This window comes from Eubalaena glacialis, chromosome 4 (genome assembly GCF_028564815.1).
Source record: "Eubalaena glacialis isolate mEubGla1 chromosome 4, mEubGla1.1.hap2.+ XY, whole genome shotgun sequence".
NCBI classification, from domain to species: Eukaryota; Metazoa; Chordata; class Mammalia; order Artiodactyla; family Balaenidae; genus Eubalaena; species Eubalaena glacialis.
In genome coordinates, this window is record NC_083719.1 from 173333786 (window position 1) to 173355360 (window position 21575).

A 21575-nucleotide genomic window follows, 5' to 3' on the forward strand; every position below is an offset into this window, starting at 1 on the left:
CCGAAGTGGGCAGTGTGTGAAGTATTCCCCCAATTTGCCCCCGGAAAAGGGGTTCGGTAAAGGAGGGCGCCCTTCCCACTCCCCCGCCTGAGCGTCCCTCTTGGAGCTTCAAGGGGTTTCCGGCCCTTCTTCACCCACCTGCCGATTGCCTCTTTCCCCAGTCTCTAACTCACGGCCCTTCTCCTGTCTGGGTAGACTAAAGATCGAGGAGGGCAGGCCAATGAGTATCGGAACTGGAGAAATGCGGTGCCCCAGTTTCCCAGGGATGGTTTAGGCAGCTGTTTCCACCTTCAGACTTCCGGTTCCTGTCCTCGGAATAGGGCCGCAGCCACTATGGAGGAACCGGAGATGCAGCTCAAGGGGAAGAAAGGTGGTGTGGGGCCCCGGGCGGGGCGGAGGGGTCAGGAACTCGCCGAAGGGCGACCTGACTGGGGGCGGGAGGGGGCCAAGGCGCGGAAGGAGCGTTTGGGAGCTGTGATTGAACTGCCACGAAATCGCGGCTCGGCCGCTGACTAGTTTTGAAACCTTTAGAAAGTCTCTGTGCCTCGGTTTTGTCATCTGTAGAATGGGGAGTATAATAGTCTCCCTCCCTCCCCCCATAAAATTGTTGTGATAATTCAGTAACTTGATAAATATTTTTTTTAATTAATTTATTTATTTTTGGCTGTATTGTGTCTTGGTTGCTGTGCGGGCTTTCTCTAGTTGCGGTGAGTGGGGGCTACTCTTACTTGCAGTGCTGAGGCTTCTCACTGCGGTGGCTTCTCGTTGCAGAGCACGGGCTCTAGTCGCGCGGGCTTCAGTAGTTGTGGCACACAGGCTCAGTAGTTGTGGCTCACGGGCTCTAGAGTGCAGGCTCAGTAGTTGTAGCACCCGTGCTTAGTTGCTCCGCGGCATGTGGGATCTTCCCGGACCAGGGCTGGAACCCTTGTCCCCTGCATTGGCAGGCGGATTCTTAACCACTGCACCACCAGGGAAGCCCCCAGTAATCTGATATCTGTAAAGCATTGGAAGAACGCTTGGGGCGTGGCAGTTGCTGTGCATTGTTTCCTTTGTATTTACGTATTTGCATACGTTTACATCGACTTATCAAATATATGTAAATCACATAGTTACAAGTTACAAAATGCCACGAGTTATTTTTAAAGTATAAATGTCTTTGTTACTTTATTATATATGTTATTACTAGTTAATTTTTTCTTTTTTTTTTTTTACAAATTTATTTGTTTATAGTTTGTTTGGTTTTTTTTGGCTGCGCTACCCCGTTTGCGAAATCTCAGTTCCCCCACCAGGGATTGAACCCGGGCCACAGCAGTGAAAGCCCGGAATCCTAACCACTAGGCCACCAGGCAACTCCCACTAGTTAATTATTTAGAAGTCACAAGTACATGTAATTCCATATCCTTCATAATAGCACTGTGAGGTGTAAGCTACTGTGCTCATTTTCAAAACAAGGAGGCCTAAGAAGGTAAGAGGACACATAGTTTGGAGGTGGCAGGCTGGGCTCTGCCTGAGTCAGGACACCGTGGTGAGCTGGACAAACCCAAACTGGACAGACTCATATACATCCTCCCTTGACTTCCAGACACTGGTGGGTTCTCTCCCTCACCAACTACACTGCCCTGCGCAATAGCGTGGGGTCCATCTCTGTAACAAACCTTGAGGTGGGTACCTTTATCATTCCATTTTTGCATATGAGGAAACAGGCTCAGAGAAGCCCACGCCCTCACAAATCAAGTTTTAGGTAAACATGTAACCTAATAAAGAATGAGAATTTTTACACCTGAAACTAACACAACATTGTAAATCAACTATACTCCAATATAAAATTTAAGAAAAAAATAGAGTGAGATTTTAAGTATAAGGGAAATGAACAAAGTGCTGAGGCTGAGAGTGAAGTTGAAGAGACATCTGATTAAGCTTGGTGATTAGGGAAGGCCTTGCCCAGGAGGTGACTTTTGAGCTGAGACATGAGGGATTAAGAGAAATGAGGGTTGCAGGGGGAGGGAGGCAGTGTCAGTGGTGGGATCAACAGGTATGAAGGCCCTGAGGTGGCAAAGTGTTCAGAGCTGTGCTGCAATACAGTAGCTACTGGTCACAGTACTTATGCATATTTAAATTAATTAAAATTAGATAAAATTTAAAATTCAGTTTCTGAGTCACATCAGTCACATTTCAAGTGCTCAGTAGCCATATGTGACTAGTGGCTACCATATTGGGCAGTATAGATTATAGAAACTTTCCATCATCGCAGAAAGTTCTTTTCGACAGTGCTGAGAGTGTCCAAGGACCAGCTAGGAGGCCATTGTGCCTGGGGCGGTGGCCGAGGAGGGCAGAGGGGGATAACAGCAGGTAGAACATACAGGGCCTTAAGGGCCATGTTAAGGAAGGCAGATTTAATTTCTGGCTGATGGGAGTGTTTGAACCAAGGGAAAGACATATCTGATATGTTCATTAGGAGCTCATGCCATCTGTTTTGTGGGGATTGGATTGTTGGCAGGAGTGGGAGCGAGGAGACCAGGAAGCAGCTGAGTTTGGCATCCAGGTGGGAGACAGCTATGTCTGGACCAGTGAGGGCAGTACAGTGTTAAGAATGGGTGAGTTCTGGGCTTTGTTTTGCGACAGAACAAGCAGGGTCTGCTCATTGATGGGGTAGGAAGGGCAGGGATAACCAGCTGGCTGCGGTTTGTTGAAGCAGACCCTGGGATGAGGATTTGTGTGTGGTCAACTTACCAAGAGAACCCCACAGAGGAGAGGGGGGAAACAGGACAGGGCCGGGGAGGAAGCTGAGCAAGGAGTGACCTCAGGTAAAATCCTGCAGAAAGAAGCCACAGTCTGTTCCCACAGGGGAGCTCACGGGGATGGGTCACACCTCTGAGTTGTTCCAACACACAGCACAGGACATGGGCTTTCCTACCCCTCGGTGGTCAGTCATGGCTGAGAGCCATCCACCCATGTAAACTTCCAGGCACTTTTGGGTCCGGTAGCCAGTGGGCATCTGAAGAAGAATCTTGGATTTTGTTACTGGGGTAAAAGGAATGTGAGTAGATCCGAGCGGGTGGCAGCAGTGTCCACTGTAAGTGGGTTTGGGAAGGGAAAGATCATGAATTCACTGGACACATTAATGTCATCAAGATTGAGGCCCTGCGCTCTAGAGCCCGCGAGCCACAACTACTGAGCCCACGTGCCACAACTACTGAAGCCCACGCACCTATAGCCCGTGCTCCACAACAAGAGAAGCCACCGCAATGAGAAGCCCATGCACCGCAACGAAGAGTAGCCCCTGCTCGCCACAACTAGAGAAAGCCTGCGTGCAGCAAAGAAGACCCAACGCAGCCATACATACATACATACATTTATTAAAAAAAAAAAAAGATTAAGGCCCTTCTGTGACTCCCAGATGGAGTTGTTCGGCCCTGCTGTGACCACCTCCTGCAACCCATCACCAGGGCCACAGGTGACGCAGCCGCTGGGAGGGACACTGGATACTCCTCTCTACTCTGGCTGGACTCGCGGGTTGAGCAACCAGGAGTCTGATGCTTTGTCTCCTTGACCCCCTGTCCACCCTGCCCTCCCGTCCCACTTTGCCGACTGTTGATCCTGGACCCAGTAACAGACAAGTTCACTGAGAGTGTCTACGTCCTGGCCAACGAGCCATCCGTGGCCCTGTACCGGCTGCAGGAGCACGTGCGCCGCTCTCTGCCCGAGCTGGCCCAGCATAAGGTGAGCCGTCCCCGCCCCAGCCACCGACCTCTCCCAGGGTCTGCACCTCGTGAGCTGGGGCCTACTCTGTGGAGCAGGAGCCGTTGGTGCGGGAGTCAAGGCTGGGACACCAGCGAGGAGGCACATGGTCACCAGCCCAGATTGGCGCTGGGTGGACAGATCTGGGGCAGATTTGGAAGAAGGGGACAGCGGGGTCTGCATTAGTTGTGACCTGTGTGGTGAGAAGGAGGCAGCCGTTTGAGGGAAGGATATGCCAGGCAGAGAGAACAGCCTGCTCAAAGACCCTGAGCCATAGTCGCCATGTGTTCACAGAAAGCCCAGACTGATGAGGGGTGGGAGTGGCAGAAGGAAAGATCAGGGGCTGGAGGGGGCTGCTTTCTACAGCCTTGGTGATTGGAGTTCGGGTGCTCCATCCCAGAGAGCTGGGAGGATGGAGGTAGCAGCCACCCCTGCTAACAGCCCCCAACCCCCCGCAGGCTGACATGCAGCGGTGGGAGGAGCAGAGCCAGGGAGCCATCTACACGGTGGAGTACGCCTGCAGGTGAGCGCCACAGCCTCCGCACTGCCACGGTTGCCCTGTTATGCCCTGGGTGTTCAGGGGCATCTCAGCCAGCTGCCGGTGAGCCTTGCCCTGCTGAACCCACCTGAGTAGAGGCAGGCGGATCTGGACTCACCTGGCCACAGGGCAAAATTCCAGCCCAGACCTGTGCTTCTCGCTATTTGACTGATGCCCGTGTGCCTCAGGCAGGCTTCTTCCCGGCCCTCAGCCCCTCCCCATCTGTCACAGGAGGGGCTGATAAGGACTCCAGGAGGTGCCTCAAGGGGCCAATGTTTCCCACCCACAGTCAGGACCACAGACTGGCTGGTGGGGTGGATGGCAGCTGGGGGGGAGGGCCAAAACATGAATATGACTGTTTATTTTTAAATTTTTATTTCTTACCAATTTTTTATATTGTAGTAAGATGCAAATTCATCATCTTAACCATTTTTAAGTGTGCAGTTCAGTGGTATTAAATACACTCATAATGCTGTGCAACTATCCCCACCATCCATCTCCAGAATTCTTTTCATCTTGCAAAACTGCAACTCTGTCCGCATTAAACACTAACTCCCTATTCCCCACCCCCCATTCCTGGCACCCACCATTCTGCTTTCTGTCTAAGAATCTGACTATTCTAGTGACTTCACATAAGTGGAATCATACGGTATTTGTCTTTCTGAGACCATCTTCTTTCACTTACCGTAATGTCTTCAAGGTTCATCCATGTTGTAGCATGTGTCAGAATTTCCTTCCTTTTTTAGGGCTGAATAATATTCCATCATATGGATGGACCACATTTTGTTTATCCATTCATCTGTTGATGGACATTTGGGTTGCTTCCATGTTTTGGCTACTATGAATAAAGCTTCTGTGACCGTGGGTATACCATTTATTATTTTTGTTTGTTTAACTTTCTCTAAATATCCAGATTTTTTAACCCCAAGTGAAAGATGTGCCTGAGAATAAAAAGCAGTAGTTGTTGTTTCTTCCCATTATTGCAGCTTTGCCAGCCTTGCCTCCTGTGCTCCTGTTGGTTCTGTTCCGCATGACTGTATTTCATGCCCTGGCTTGTTCTGTTTGCTTTAGGAGATGGCGACTTTAATTAGGAGGGCCGTTTGCCCCTGGCTCGGGCTGTGGGTTGTTTCGGTGGAGGCTGGATACTCCCCAGCAGCTCTCGTCCGTGGCACTGTGCGGTTTGCCTGCCTGTTTCTGTTGTGTGGTCGAAGGTTCCTTGACAGGAAGTCGTGCCGCTGGGAGTTCTGCCTTCACCAGCCTTGGCCCTTCCGCTGGGATGGGAGGGTGACCCAGACAGATGGCATCTTCCTGAGGATGGTGGTCACAGACACCCTCCTTAGCTCCAGGAAGAGTAGAAAAGAAATGGGAGTTTTTCTCGCAGCTGCTGAATAGTTCCCAGACAGCCAAGAGTTCATCAGAAAGGTCCAGGTTCAAGGAAGAACAAATCAAAGTCTGTACTTCTCCCAGTTCCTCTAGCCGTGCTATCCAGTGCAGGAGCCTGGATTCCAGGTGGCTGTTTACACTTAAATTTTAATGAAATAAAATGAAAGATTCAGCTCCTCAGTCTCATGAACCACATTTCAAGTGCTTAGCAGCCCTGGGCTAGGCAGGGGCCAGTCTACTCCGAGCTCTGAGCACTTCTCTTTAGTGAGATGTGAATTTCTCTAATGCTGAAAGACTGTTTCCTTTACGGACCTGAAAGTGCCCTTTTAGTTGTCGAAATGCTTTATGCAGCGTTAACGGTTGGTGTAAAACTGAAAGATATTAAAATGGTATATTGGTTGGGGTGAACTATTCAGTAGTGAGCTTATGTTAGACAGCTTTTTATCAAGGTGGACAGGCACTAGGAAAGCTGACTACATTTGGTGGTGTCAGATGAGCAAGTTAACAGAGCGGGCGACAGCCAACGCTCCCGCCTTTTGATCTCATAGCCATAAGCAGGTCCCTGACTGATGATAAATGGGAATGATTTCTTTGTCTTTAACAGAAGGACTTTAAAACGATCCTCTTATTTTTACTGCAGGTGTCGTTGCACAGGCAACTTTCTGGCGTTAGCAAGGCCCCGCGTGGCTTGGTGAATCTGTTCCTGTAGTGCTGTTGGAAGGGACGTTTTCATTAGACATCCATCAATGTGGCTTCAACACCAGAGCTTAGCACAGCTTTGCAGTAGTGCCCCTCTAATGGCGATGAGTCTAAACTCACCTTTAGAGCTTTTCACAGTCCAGTTGACAAGCTTCCTTCGGAGGCAGGAATAGGTTCCCTAAGAGGAAAGCAAGATATTTTTGAGGTCATTTTTGCATGCTTATAGCTCCTTCAAAGCATTAGATGGTCTAGCAGCCGTTAAGCGAAAGTTTCATGTTGCCGTCCAGTGCTCTGTTGCATAGGGAAATCTAAACTTTAAGCCCACAGTGAGCCCTCAGGGAGGCCCATGGAATCCTCCAGGTGCCTGATGAGTGCTGGCCTGCACAGGCATCCGCTGAGCTCTGGTTGGGGGGCGAAGAGAGCATGGTGCCGCTGACTGAGTCCATCCTCCCATTTCAGCGCCGTGAAGAACCTTGTTGACAGCAGCGTCTACTTCCGCAGCGTGGAGGGCCTCCTCAAACAGGCCATCAGCATCCGAGACCACATGAACGCCACAGCCCAGGGCCACAGGTAGTTCCCGGGACCGCCCGCCCCTGCTGCTCTCAGCCTCCTTGCTGTAAGGACCTTCGCTGCTCAGCCAGGAGCTGCCACTTCTCGCTCCTTAGACAACTCCCTCTCTTCATCTCACGGTGGCTGATGACTTCCTCTTATCCTTTGGCGTCTGTAGTGGGAGAGTTCAGTCACTCGGCACCCAGCTCCTGAGCTCTGCTGTGTGCCTGGCCCTGGGCTGGGTGCTGGGGACACGGTGGTGACCAAGACAGGTGTGCTCGTGGCCTCACAGGGAGACACACAGCAACCAGGTAAACACGGAACAGACAAGAACATTTCAGACACATGTGAAGGAGGAAAAGGGCTGTGGGGGCCTCTCTGGGGAGGCGACAGTGGTATGAGCAGAGGCTTGAACAACCTGCAGACAGAGATGACCCGGGGTTGGTGCTCCACACACATCGGTGGCAGGGCAGAGGCCCGGGGCCTGGTGAGCTGGGTGTGTTGGAGGAACATCTGAGGCGGGTGTGGCTGCAGTGGGTGAGCGAAAGGGAGACAGGGTCAGGGAGGCGGGCAGGGGCCTCGAGGGCAGCTGGGAGGGCGCCCGGAGCTGAAAGAGGCTTTGAACCAATGACCAGACGGTCTAAAAATGAAAACTACTTACAGTTCTTAGATACCGGGGAGAGAGTTTTTGGAGAAGTAGCTCTTTTTCTTTTTGTTTTCATTATAACTTAATAAACATGCATGTAAACACATGCGCACGTGCTGTAAGCCATCACTCGACCTTGAGATGTGTCTGGCTCCTGCAGTGTGGGGTTCTGGCATGCCTGTCCCCGACCAGGCACTTAGAAAGAAAAAAAAACTGTGTTGCTGCCTGTGATAATTGAGACAAAAGAACTGTCAAAACCAAAAAAGCCTTAAAAACAAACAACAACAACAACAAAAAAAAAACCAAAAAAGCCTTGCAAATGTGTAAGAAGGGATGTGCAGCAACCTGCCCTCTGAGGGCAGCATGAGAGGGGTTCATGATGGTTCACTCGCACTAGATAACCATCTGGCTCTGGCTGCTCTGCCCCGGGTGGGTGACAGCCATTGGGACTGGAGTTCACTGTGTCAAGCCTTGCACAGTGCCATACACACAGTAGGGCCTCAAAAACCATAGCTTTTACTTTTAACTCAGTTTCCCAGCTGCTTCCAAAAGCCCTGCTTCTGCCTGCTGTTGCGAAAATGCAACGTGCCTCTGAAAGACACCAGTAGCAGCTTGCGGAGTAGCTACTCACCTGCTATTGCGTCTCTTTGCAAGCCCTGGGGGTTTGAAGCTCCCAGTCCTACGTGAGACCCAGGCACGACCTCTGAAGTGGGTGGCTGGTCCCATTTTTACAGAGGATGCCCTGAAGGCTCAGGCCACGGGTCTTGGGGGACTGGAGTGTGACCCCAATGCACAATCCAGCCTAGCCGAGCAGGCCTCATGGCCTCTGACCTCAGCCTCATGGACGCTGCACATGTTTTGTTCCAGCCCCGAGGAACCACCCCCGCCCTCTTCAGCCTGATCCCGGAAGAGACTTGGAGGTGCTTTGGCCCCTCTGACTCAGGTCAGTGCCAAGTGGGGCCATAAGCCTCTCTGTGCTCCTTGCTCTGAACTAACCCACGCTCTCGGCATCCAAGAACGGACCTACTTGACTAACCACTCAAGTTTTCTCCCTGGGCTTGTAGGATGGTTTCATCTGTGGGAGGCTAGAGGGTAGGGGCACCTTGTGCCCTCTGCTGCTCAGGGCTGTTGTCAGCCCATCTCCCTTGTGCTTTCTCTGTCATCTTCCTGCCCCTTATCCAGGCCACAGGCCCTGTCCTGATCCCAAGGACCCCTGCCCGCCAAGACAGAGGGGAGACCCATTTTCCATACCCTTCCACATGCCAGCTGCTTGCTTTACCCAAACACATTGTCTCAGGCAGAGCCCAGCAGGACTGTTATCCACCCAGCTCTGGAATCTTCATTCTACTGCTGACCTGCTGTGTGACCCTGAGCAAGTCCCTCCCCACTCTGGTCTCTGCTTTTCCCTTCTGTCAGAGTGCTTCATTAGGCACAGCTGCATACAGTGATGTGTATTGTAGCAGTCAGCTACTGCTGCATGACAAACTATCCCAAAACTTAGTGGCTTATGACACCAATCATTTGCCTGCTTACGGTTGTGCAGTTTGGGTTGGACTCAGCCGGGCAGTTTTGCTGGTCTCACCTGGGTGCTACTTGTGGCTCTTGTGGGAGCTTGATGGGGCCAAACAGTCAGAAGTAGCCTCACATCTGGCCCTTGACCAGTGCTGTCTGCTGCTGGTGGGGAGGGGGGTGTCTGGTCCTCCACGTGGCCTCTCCAGCAGGACAGCCCAAGCTTCTCCTGGTGGTTGGGCGCCCGGTGTGCACGTGTTCATCCAGCCTTCCCTTGCTTCAGTTATGGCTGTCCCATTGGTCAAGGCCAGTCACGTGACCAGGACCAGATGGGAGAGGACTGCAGGAGGGCTTCAGTACTGGGAGGTATGGTTGACCATCTGAGGAGAGCGTGGCACCAAGAAAGGCCTAGTGTCTTGTTATTCTGTGCTCATGCAGGGCAGACACAGGCAGATTGGAGGTACCCAAGGGACTGACTGAGCCCGCAGCTTGTGTAGCTCTCACAGCCCCCTGCTCATTTGCTATGATTGTGCTCTGTGCTGTGGAGGTCTTCTCAGAGGATCAAGGGAGGCATGGGAGGGGACAGGGCCCCCACAGCTCCTAGAGCAGCAGCCCAGAGAGCCAAGAGGCAGCAGAGTTCATGGGTGTGCAGTCAGAGAGTTCTTATCGGGCACTTGCTATGTGACGGGCTTAGCTCTAGGCATAGGGGTGGTGAGGAATCCCACAGACTGTGGGGTCACTTGGGGGACATCTGGGAGGGCCTGGAGCAAGAGGGGCTGCCAAGGGGGTCAGCAACCCACCCCATTTCCCCACCCAGTGTTGCCCACCAGCCCTGGACCCACACCCCACCATCTCCCCCATCCTATCCCCTGTGCCCTGGTGCCTCCCACCCTCAAGCCTCAAGGATGCTGCCCTCTCCACCCGTCCACAGTCAGTGTGTTTCTCCTGCTCCTGCCTGGAGCCTCCAGGCAAGCCATGAACATCCTGGGTCATCTGCTGTCCCTTTACTGCTACTGCTGCGTCCCCTCAGAACAAAATGCTCTGTGGCTCCTCCTGATCCCACCTTTGTACCCACAGACCCTGCTCTGCCCCTCCCCAGAATTGCCGCCCCACTCCCCACCTCAGAGCCTCCACTCCCACTTCTCCCCAGACTGCCCCCCACAAGGGTTGTAGATGACCTTCACAGGGTCAAGTCTTGCCCTCCCCTGCTTCTCCAGGCCCCGGGCTCTACACACAGCCTCATTTTACAGAAGAGGAAACTGAGGCTCAGAGAGGCGAGGCAGGGTCACCACCCGTGACCGGAAATGCCAGGATCCACACCCAGACCCTCTAACTCCCAGTGCTTCACCTCTTCCCTCAGCCTCGCCCAGGATTTTCCTCAGATGCCACCTCATCAGGGCCACCCTGCAGCCCTAGGGGTCTCTCAGACCTCACCTTGACTCACCTCTTGCCCCCCAGCCCAACCAAAGCTTGGACCCTTGGACACAGCCTTGTGGGACTTGGCAGGGACAGAAGACCAAGTAAGTGTGGCTGGCTCATTCCTCTTGCTTTTGCCTGGAGCCTCTGGGCCAGCCATGAATGTCCTGAGATGGGGCTTTGCTGCCTCTGGATTCTTACCCGCCCCCACTGGCCATGGACACGGCCATGGCCCCTCGGACCGATAACTGCCACCATGACAATCCTGATCATGCACCTGCTGTGTGCCCAGATCTGTGCTGGAGGCTTCACAAGGGTCAGCTTTCATCCTCAGCCCCATAAGGCAGATGTCACCCAAATGCAGATGGGAAAAGAGAGGCTCCGAGAGGTGGCATTATTTGTGTGAGATCACACAGAGAAGAGTAGACCCCGGCCTAGTTTGGTCCCAGCCCTGCCTCTGACATGCTGTGTGACATGGGTCTGGCACCGACCCTCCCTGGTGCTACCTTTCTCCATCTCAACAAGGAAGGCTGGACTGGACCTTCTCTACAGGCTGAGGCAGGCATTCGTGTACCTGCCTGCCTGGACTGCATTCTGCCTCGAGCAGAAATGCCCAACCCAGGCTCAGACCATAAGGAGAAGCCACCCTAACTCCAGGGGTGGATGTAGGACCCTGGCCTGGCTAATCAGAGCCCCCCATCTCCCAGGTCACAGTGATTGGTTTGAGATGGGCATGCGATCCAATGAGAGATCTTCCCTGAGGATTTTGCTGGAAAAGTGCAAAAAGTACCATCTTCCTTCTGGGGTTGGTGAGCTCGGCAGATGGACCAGGGGACCTGAGAACATTGCCTGGGGCCCTGGATCCACCTGTACCTGACACTAGAAAATCTCAATTCTTCAGTTTCATGAGTCCCTAAAATTACTGTATTTGCCTAAATTGCTTTGAGTCTGTTTCTGCTAACTTGAGACTTGAGAAGAGCCCACGCTGATCTGATCCCTGTGAATTCCAAGCCTGGGAGATCATGGCCCATGGTTTGTACACCTCCGAGGCCAGCTGTGTGCCAACAAAGTGCCCAGCAAAATGTATAAGGAAGAGCAGAATGGAGTTGTCGAGGGTAGAGCCAGGGTGGGTCCCAGGCTCACTGCTCTGGGAGGATCCCCCAGCTTGGCACAGAGAAGTGGTTGGGAGAGAGGGGTGGCAAAGGCCAAGGGAACCCTAGGGGAGACAGAGAGGGTCCTGGTGGGGTATCAGGGCTGTGGAGGGGCCTGAGAGCCTGGGAGGAGGTTCAGGAACACAGAAGGTATTAATAATTGCCTCCCACCACCAGGAAACGGGGTCAGCCCTCTCTCACCTCTCCTAGGGTGTACTGGGGGCCTGTGTGCCACCATCCTGCCTTCCCCCTGCCCCAGCTCAGTTGAGGGGGAGGGAAGAGCCTCAGGTTCACACTATTTTAGGCCCTGCCTGGTGTGTAGCCCCCACAGAGTCACTCTCCCTCTCTTCGCCCACTCTGAAGGCACCTCTTGTCCATCTCTCCTTCTACCATGCAGCCATGTATCCATCAAACATTAACCGTTCTCTCTGAGCTAGGCCCTGCCTGCCCAGGGGATGCCCTGGTGAGCCAGACAGACCAACCCTGGCTCCAGGGCTCAGACCCGCTGGACAGACAGGCAGCTAAGTGAGGTAATTGCATGTATCCCAGAGGCAGCCTTGGATGGCTCAGGCGCTGTGAGCTAGTGGGGGGCAGTCATGAGGTGCCCTAGACCTTCCGAGGGCTCCCTGTCAGCCACGGCCCCTGAACACGACCTTAGCCAGCGACTAATAGTACTCTCAAAGAGGTCTGTGCAGGACTGTGGGTTGTTAGATGCCCCACCACCCCAAATCCTAGGACTCACGGAGGTGCCGGTTAATTTGCGCTTCCTTTGCGTGGCCGGCTCGCCTTTCATGCCTGGCGAACGTCCAGCCCCTGCCGGCCGCAAGGGGGCGCAAGAGGCAAAGCCTTGGCCGGGCACTCCGCCTCCAAGCGGTTCTTAGCCCCTGATTCAAGCCCCTGTCCCCAGTCTTGGCCGATCCTGAAGGGTGCATCGTGACCTTCCGCCCTTTTTCACTTCATACGTTCTTGCTTCCATTTTCTAGAAAGCGAACTAAGGCTCCGCAAGGCCAGATTACCCAGCAACACCTCGCATCTGCCCCCACGCTCTGGCCGACTTACCCCCTCCCCGGAGTGAAGGGTGTGGGCATGCCCAGACCTGGCTCGCTAAGACTTGCTCCCAGAAATAGGTGGGCAGCCAGGAGAGCGACAGGGAACTCCCCGTGCCACGGGGCATTCAGATAGGGAGCCTAGCACCCACGAGGGTGGGGGTAACCTGGAAGGGCTCCCTGGGTTAAGTGGGAACCGTCCCCCCCCCCCACCACCAGTCTCCTTCAAATTTGTGGATGGAGTAAAAGGAGGCCCAGGAGGGGGTGACTTGTCTCCAGTTGGTCCACAGTGGTCAGGATGGGAATCAGACTTGAGTTTTGTCTTTTTGTTCTTAGCCCCTGATCCAAGTCCTAGTTTTTATTTCAGGCCTGCTCTGCACTCTGAGGGTCCTGCCCCTGGGAAGCCCCTTCCTGGCCCCTGCCTCATCCCCCAGCAAGGTCTCTGGATGCCCCAAGATTGGTCCGCATGCCTCTACACTACTCAGACCCTCTCCAGGACTCCAGTTCTTCAAGAAACCCATGGAAACACCCCTTTTGTGCTACCACAACACACGGCCCAGGCTCCGGGAGACAGAGCTGGACACAGACATTTCTAAACCACTGGGTCAGCGCTGAGGTGGAAGGAGGGATGGGGGTGTCAGAACACCAGATGGGAGGGGGGATAGGGGAGGCTTTTGGAGGAGGAGGGGGCATTGGAGGCCAACCTTGAAACGCTTCTCCCCCCCGCAGAGGAGAGACTACTATTGTCCCCACTTTTCACATGAGCAAACAGGCTCAGACGGGTGAAGTGATTGGCCTGAGGTCACACAGCGAGTGGGAGTCGGAGCTGGGATGGGAACCCAGGGTCCTCGAACCCTGAAGCCCTATCCACTGGACCACACTGTCCTTGCCATGGAGGATCCTTCAGTCTTCCCCTGCTGACATTCTGGGAGAGGATCTGGAGAGGCAGACTTGGGGGGAGCAGCTTCTACACCTCCTCACCTTCCCATCCCTGTCTCCACCTTCCAGGCCCCTTTCCCAGATCTTCCTCTCTGGCCTTTTCCATTCCCTTCTCCCCCGAAATCTCCCTTTTGACCCCCCAACCTCTTACTCCAACACCTAAGAGTGTCCCCTCATCTGAGAAGACTGAGGTTGAGACTCTTGATTGGCCCAGTGGGCGGTGTGGGTCCACACGGGGTAACACAGCCAGTGATGGGGGAGGGTATAGGACAGGAACAGGGGTAAAGGCAGAAAGAAGGAGCCGTTATAGGAAACGGTGTGAATGATAGAAGATGGTATGGACCGGAATGGGAAGGGTGTTTGGGAACATGAGTGGTGGAAGGGGACAACGTGGCAGGGGCAAGAACACAGGAGCAAGCTCCAGTGGTGAGGGGGCAAGAGGTGTGGCCCATAGTGGGCAGCCCCAGCTGGCTCAGCCCACGCTGCTCCCAGAGCTGCTCCAGCTGCTGCCCTCACGTAACCAGAGCCTGCTTGTTGCATCAGAGGCAGGCAGGCGGTCTTGGGTAAACAGAGCAGCTCTCGAGGGCCCCAGGGCTCCCCAGCCACCTCCACACTCCCCAAGCCTTGTTCTGTGCCTTTGAGCCCAGGCAGAAGCCCCCAACCTGGCCTAGGCCCTGGTGTGTTCCTGGGACACCTGAGTGTCTGGTGTTGGGCACTGAAGGGCAGCAAAGATGGGGTGGGAGAGGCAGGAACCCTGATCCCCACCTTTATGACACAGTGTGAACCCTAGTTTTTTTGGTCCAAAGAGAAATCTGCCCAGGCTGGGGGTCCAAACTGCCCATGTCACAGATGGGGAAACTGAGGTGTGGGGAGAGGCACAAGCTTCCCAGGGTCTCTGTTCCCTTCCTCAGTGTCCCCCACGTACTAATATCTCCACATGTCCCCCCCTGAGTCCAGGGGTCCAATCATCTCTTGTTGTCTTCTTAGAAGGTGGACACCAGGCAGCCATTGCAACCCACCTGCTCCCCCCTTTCATCTGCCCCAGTGGACCCCCTCCCCCTATCTCCAAGCCTCTCTTTGGGTGCCCAGCTCAATCTACTTCCACTCACTGCTCTGGCTTCATCTTCCCCCACCAAAGAATGTTCTGCACTCTTTCTCTGAACCTTTGCAAGTCCTGTTCCCTCTTCTACCAGTGGCAAACTCCTACTCATGCTTCAAGGCCCAGTATAAATGCTCCGCCCCTCTTTGGGGGAAGCCCTCCCTGACCCCTGTGGCCCAGTTCTGATCCCACAGGGATAGGGAGTATGTGGTAGCTCTGCCTCCTCCAGACTGGGGGCTTCTCCGGGATTGCCCAGTCAAAAGTCATCTTCATCCTGTAATTCTTTCCACCTTGATTCACTCATTAATCCTGCTCTGATCCCCCTCTGGGCCTGGACCTGTGCTGGGTGGTGCTGGGATCCCAGGGAGGGGGTCCAGTCCTGGAAGCTGACCTCTGAAGTGGAGGAGGGCACCCAGCCACCGAGGGGTCTGTTACCCTCCTGTCGAAGCACATGGGTCACACATTCAGCTGCAGGAGGCACACAGCTGGGCGAGGTCCCTCAGCGACCCCAGAGCCCCTTTCTGCAGTCCCTCCATTTGGGTGAGAGCAAGGGTCAGGGTTGGCTTCGAGAAGGTCTCGGTGCCTGGGGCCTAAGGGTCCCGGGTCGGAGTTACATATCACTCAGGTTGGAGTTAGCCCAGAGTAGGAGATAGCAGGGGGTTACAGACAGGGTCCGAATTGGGGTCAAGTTCAGCAGTAAGGTCAGGGTCGCCCACTGACATCGGGGGAAGCCTGGCAGGTCTGATCCAGCTTCCTCCCGGGCCCCCCTCCCTCATTATACTATTCCCCCACCTCAGAGTCTTCCCGCGTCTTAGTCCCGGGCCCCAGAACTCCCGGGACCCGGCCACGCCCAAGTGCCCGCCCGTCACAGCTCGCGGGCACGCCCTCGATGCAAATTTACGCCCCGCCCAATCAGCTCCCGGGGGCGGGGCCGCCCGCTCTGAAGGCCCGTGCGGCCGCAGGGCGCTCGGGGTTCTGAGCCGCTTCCTCCAGGTCGGTGCGCGAGCGTCCAAGGGTCCAGGTGTAGCAGGTGCGTGTTGCGTCGGGCCGAGGTTTGTGCGGTGTCCTTTGAATGGCATCTGTGAGCTGGGTTGAGTTTGAAAGTCCGAATGTCCTGCTGTACGAGGGAGAGCTGTGTCTAAGAGGTGTGCAGTCCTAGGATTGTGAGTTTGAGAGGTTATGTGTCCAGGGTTTGTGTGTCCAAAGGGTATGTGTCCAAGGGGTGTGAGTCTGAGGGTTGTGTTCGAGGGGGAGTGTTCAATGGTTGTGGTTCTGAGAGGTTGTGTGTCCGAAAGGGTGAGTGTCCCAGGGGTTGCATGTCCAGGAGTTATGTCTGAAGGAGTGTGTGTCATGTCTGAGGGGTTGTGCGTCCAAAGGGCATGTGTCTGAGGGTTGTGTCAGTTGGGGAATTGTGTGTCCAAAGTTGTGGTGCCATGAGCCCCTGGTATGCGACTGTGAGTTACAGTGGTCCCCTTTCCTGGGTCACATCCCTTTATGCATCCTGGAGGCCCCTGTGCACAACCACGACCCCGTGCCTTCCTGCTGTCGGTGTGCCCTTGTGTGTCGCAGCCCCAGACCTGCAAGTGGCATGACATCCACGTGTGCCTGTGACCGCCATGACCCTCACCCACCCCATGGGGTTTGCACCTCATGCAGTGAACGTGGGGCCTCAGCTGGGCCCACAGGATGCCTCTGTGGCTGAGGGCAGGATGGTGGGCACAGAGCCCTGAGTGGGGCACCACAGCTGCCTGGGCCACTTCCTCCCCGTGCCTCAGTGTCCCATCTGGGACATGGGTATAGGAATGATAGTCACAGCCCTCCGAGGTTGTCAGCACATGACAAGCCCGTGGCTGCGTTACTTTCATGGTCATGGTCCCCACCCTCTGCCTCTCTCAGGGTCCAGGGCAGCAGACGTTGCCAACTGGGGTCCCTGGCTATTCCCAGTCCCCAGGCTGCAGACCCAAGAAGTCAGAAATAGCTGAGGCCTTTTGCCTGACCGGCTGAGAATCCTCACTGGGGAAGGTCAGGACCTCTGGATCTTTGGCGTCTGGGATGAGAACTTTCAGACTCTTGGGGTGAAGGAAACGGGGTTCAAAAAAGTATTTAGACTCAGAAGGACAAGTGTATGGGGTTTGATTCCAAAGGTCAAAGGGGCTTTGGGAGAAGTCAGCCTTGCTTCCTCCTGTCCCCATACCTGCCTTCCACTACCTGTCTAAGTCCAGGAGTGAATCTTGGCCTCCAGGGAATGGAATTTTGGGACATTTATAGTCCTGGGGTCTCACCTGCGAGAGCTGGGAACTCGCTATCTGGTCTGAAGCTGCCACTTTGCAGGAGGGAAGACTGAGGCCAGGTGGAAACACCCAGGCCCCTTAGAGAAAGGATGGACTCAAGGCTGCCCCTCAGCCCCTAGGAGAACTAAAGCCAGGAGTGAGGGGCCTCAGCTTCCTCTCTCCTCTCTGTGTGACCTCAGACAAATAGCTACCCCTTTCTGACCCTGTGACCTGAGCAATTTGAGCCCGGTCTTACTTCCCATCTCCAACTAATGATTGATTTCATTAAATCATTACCCAACCAGGCAGACATCTAGAAAATGCAAATTAGAGGAGAAAGGGAATTAAAATCATTTGTCACCCCAACTCAGATGCAATGAGTGTAGACATGTTGGGGGTCTGACCTTCTGGAATATTAGAGGCACATATGCACCTGGAGACAGATGTCATTTTTCAGAGAGTATTTATCACACTCCTGGGATCCCATGTGGGGTTGGAGAGGTCACCCCAGCCCAGGCCCATGAATCCGAGTGGGGTGTACACAGAGGTTGGGTCCCATTTCTCAGCCTCCCAAAGGTCCTCCCTGAACCTGCATCTTGGGGGGGCTTATGAGGCTGCCCACTGGCCCCAGGGAACTCAGGAATGAGTGTCTCAGATCCCACTGGCGCCCAGGCCCACCTCCCAGACTGGGTCGGCGGGGGTGAGTTTGGGGCACGGCTGGACAACCCTGTGGTATTAGCCCATGCTTGAGCGAGGATCTGGGGTCCCACCATGTGGCCCTGGGAAGGAGCCTGCTTCCTCCTGTGTAAAACAGGGCAGCTGTCTCCGCTTCACTGGGCTATCTGAGTCAAGCTGGTCCTGTGTGTAAATGAGGTGGAGCATGGGCCCGGGCAGACAGCAGGCGCTCAGTAACAGGAGGTGCCATCCGAACTGTGACCGAGTGGACGTGCCTGTGAGCCCCATCCAGGTCCACCCTCACCCCACCCTCCACCAGGGGCCAAGCAAGCCTCAGGCCTGTCAGCTTCCCTGTCCTGATCTCCTCCAGGTTCAGGTTCACCAGAGGTTGAGGTGGGGTCCTCTGAAGGGAACAATCCAGGCAAGTTGTCATAATGAGTCACTGCTGTGGGCACAGGCCTGCCTCTGTCCAGTTTCCACAATCAGAGCCCCGACCCTCTCCCACTGGACGCTGTCCTGACCTCCTGCTCCCAAAGGACTTCTCCCCACAGCAGCCACGGAGTCTGCTGAAAATCCTGAATTGCACCACAGCCACCCCCCACCCCCGTTCATACACCCTCCATGACTCTCCATTGCTCTACAGCCCACTCTTTCACCCTGATCCCCAAGGCCCCTTGCAGCCTCCCTGCCCTCTTCTGTCTCCAGATGCCCCTTGCTCACCCATACCTGGCAATACCAGCCACGCCTGTACCTGGAACCCACCCAGCACATTCCCACCTCAGGGCCTTTGCACCTGCCATTCCTTCCACCAGGCAGTCTCTCACCCACACCCCTTCATGGCTGGTGTCCTCTCGTCCTGAGGTCCCCTTTTCAAAAAGTCCCTTCTGGCCCATCTTTCCAAAGCAGCTCCCTCCCCTGCCACCTCCCCCACTGCCTCCCCCTATAGCTGTGGTCCCCAACCTTTTTGGCACCAGGGACTGGTTTCATGGAAGACAATTTTTCCACAGACTGGGGGCACTCCCCTCCTGCTGTGCAGCCAGGTTCCTAACAGCCTGCGGACGGGTAGCGGTCCGCGGCCCGGGAGTTGGGGACCCCTGCCCTATAGAATTTCATTGGTGAGGGCTCTGTCCCTGACAGTTTACGTGTCTGTCATCCCCCCCACCAGTCTGGGCAATGGGAAAGGCCAGACGGGCCTGTCCACTCCCTGCCCTTGTGTCCCTGGCACCTTGGTCAGCTCCCAGACATTTCTTGGGGAAGAAAGTGGGGACCGGGGATGCCTCAAAGGCCCCATCTTGGGTTCCCCACTGGCTGCATCTTGGGTTCCCCACTGGCTGCATCTTGGGTCTGCTGGGCTATGGGCTGAGTCTCATCCGCTCAGCTCTGACAGATGTGCTAATTTCCCAAGCAGGGAGGCCTGGGCCTCTGGGGATGAATTTCTGGGGCCCTACGGGGAGATCTTTCTCTGGAACAAAGAGAAGCCTTGGGTCATTCCTGCAGCTGCCACTGCAGCTTAGGGGACATCGCTGGGGGCCTTCGGTGGCCGAGGGCTCTGACCTGTGTGAGATAGCAGAGTTGGGTTCTGAATGTACGGTCTCTCTCAGCCCCAGGGGTAGGAGTCCCAAGCCCCACGGGAGGTGGGATGGGGCACGTCTCCATTTGCAGTGGCCGTGACAGAGAAAATGGCCTTCCTGGCAGGACCTGCAGTGGACAGTGAGGGCAGCCAGGTCCTGCATGACCCCGGGACATAGTTTCCTTCCAAGGTGGGCACTGGAACCTTCAGAGGGTCAGCCCCTTGGCCTGAGAGAAGCATGAGCACCATCCAGTGGGCTGTCGTGCTGTGGGCTGTTTAGAGAGGGGTGGGGGAGCAGGGGCCCCCTCAAACTGGTGGCCTGTGGGCCAGATGGGGCCTCAAATTTGTTTTGTGAACCATGAGGTGTTTAAAAGAAAACGGAACCCGTTGCCGATGTTTCTTCCATTTGTTAAGCAGTTGTTTGCTCATTCATTCAAGGAAGGGCGATTGCGGACCTACTGTGTGCCGGGCATTGGGAAGGCTCCATCCCTGCCCTCGTGGAACGGACATCTTAGTGGGGCAACAGGATCATCAAAGAAAATAACAAAGAAGCACCAAAAATATCTGGTAGGACTAAGTGACACAGGGAAAGAGAAATCTGGTCTGGGGAAATTAGCACCTCTAGAAAGAGAGATTTCTGCCCAGGCTTGAAGGACGTGTAGCAGCGTCTCAGACCTGGGTGAGTCTGAGAAGGGCATTCCGGGGAGAGGGCACAGCGGGGTCAAAAGCCTGGCAATGGGAAAGTGGCAGGTCTGTCTGGGGCTGGTGTTTCAGGTGCCTGGAAAGGGGCGGAAGGTGAGCTGGGAATCTGCTGGTAGATGAGGCCTGTCTAAAGTAGAGGGACAGGTGGGTGAGTGCCTGAGGTGCCCCCAGGGCCCATTGTACCAATGGGGAAACTGAGGCTTGGAGCATGTCAGGCAATGAGTGTACAGTGGAGCCAGTGGAGTGGGTACCCCCGTCTGGCTGTGCCCATAGCCACAGCCAGGCCATCATAGCTCTCAGCACACGGAGCAGGCCTGGGGAGGGGTCTGTGGAGGTGGGTCTGAGGGTCCCCCACTGGGCCTCCGTTTCCCCATGAGTGCCAGAGGGACCTATAAACAAAGGGACCCCCCCCAAAGGGCCTTCTCCAGCTGGAACATGCTGGGTTTCTGGGATTCAGAGCCACACGTGGGTAACACACCCCACCCTCAGACCCCCACAGTCCCCAGGAATACCCCGAAGATCCCCTCAACCCCCTGCCACCTGCACCAGCATAGCTTGTGTTCCCCACGCAGTGTCCGTACGTGCGATCCCTGAGATCTTCACACCCCACCCTCAGAACCCCCAGCCCCGAACCCACATCTCTCCCCTGGGGGGTGCTCCCACCCTGCCTCAGGAAGCCAGAGGGTGGGCGGTACCCCTGCAGGGGATAGAGGCCCTATCTGTGTCTGGGGGCCTGCTTATAATGGGGGACTAGCATGGATTTGGGGAGTCTACATGTGTTTGGGGAGCTCTGTGTGTGTCTAGGAGGGTTGCATGTTGTTGGGGGTCGTGTGTTTGGGGGTGTCTGCATATATTGGGGGGTTGTGTACATTCGAGGAACCAGCAGGTGTTGGGGGACTCTGTGTGTCTGAGGGGTCTGCGTGTGCAGAGGCCTCTGTGTGTGTTTTGGGGATGTGTGTTTGGCAGGCCGTGTGGCTTTGGGAGGGCTCTGCATGTACTGTGGACTGCATGTGTTTTAGGGACTTATGTATGTGGGTGTTTGGGGGTGATGCATGTGTTTGGGGGGGGTCTCCCTGTGAGGGGAATCTCCCAACCCCCCCGTCTGTACGTAGGAGGAAAGGGCTTTCTCCCTGACCCCCTGTCCCCAGCACCCTTCCTGGGTCTGCCCGGGGCCCTCACTCTGAGCTGGGCACCCCAGGGCTGAGGAGAGGTGACCCCAAGGCCTTCTGGGAGGGGTTAGGCTCAGTGATGGCAAAAGCTACCTGCGTAGAGAAAGAGGGCGATATTATCTCCAGAGCATCTGCTTCAGAGAGGCCCCCAAATCAGGGAGGTATCGCCGACTCTCCCCATCTTCTGGGGTAGGAAGCTGAGGCCCAGAGAAGTTTGGTCGCACGGTAGTCACTGCCAGAGCCCGCCTTCTCCCCAGGGCAGGTGAGGGGCTCCAGGGGCCGTTGTGGGCTGAGCCAGCCCCTAGGTCACCCACAGTGCCCCCCCCGACCTGGGCCACCATCTCCCCAGGCTCCCAGGGGAGGAGGCGGCCCAGAGCCCCGGCTCGGGGAGGGTGGAGGGGTCGCCAGCAGCTGGGGTGGGAGCCGCTGGAGCCCTCAAGAGAGGGGAGGGGGGGTCCCGACTTTCCAAGGGGCTC

General features: G+C 55.3%; 2 protein-coding genes across 4 annotated transcripts in view; both read left to right on the forward strand.

Moving 5' to 3' along the window:
* Nucleotides 1–11415, forward strand: BORCS8 (BLOC-1 related complex subunit 8). 3 transcript variants are annotated; one of them, XM_061190188.1, is made up of 6 exons: nucleotides 1–370; nucleotides 3608–3720; nucleotides 4197–4261; nucleotides 6818–6928; nucleotides 8421–8496; nucleotides 10280–11415. In XM_061190188.1, exons 1-5 carry the CDS (start codon nucleotides 334–336, stop codon nucleotides 8452–8454), a joined length of 360 nt encoding a protein of 119 aa, XP_061046171.1. In that variant the 5' UTR covers nucleotides 1–333; the 3' UTR covers nucleotides 8455–8496; nucleotides 10280–11415. The 3 variants fall into 3 exon arrangements, with proteins under 3 accessions (XP_061046171.1, XP_061046172.1, XP_061046173.1); XM_061190189.1 differs by having other exon boundaries at nucleotides 10521–11415; XM_061190190.1 differs by having other exon boundaries at nucleotides 11186–11415.
* The window catches only part of MEF2B (myocyte enhancer factor 2B), a 24710-nt gene continuing 11558 nt past the window's right edge, over nucleotides 8424–21575 (forward strand). The window contains exons 1-4 of the mRNA XM_061190181.1: nucleotides 8424–8496; nucleotides 9346–9428; nucleotides 10423–10582; nucleotides 13043–13279. Coding sequence (XP_061046164.1) covers nucleotides 9348–9428; nucleotides 10423–10582; nucleotides 13043–13279 — 478 coding nt within the window. The 5' untranslated portion in view covers nucleotides 8424–8496; nucleotides 9346–9347. The remainder of the gene's footprint in view (nucleotides 8497–9345; nucleotides 9429–10422; nucleotides 10583–13042; nucleotides 13280–21575) is intronic.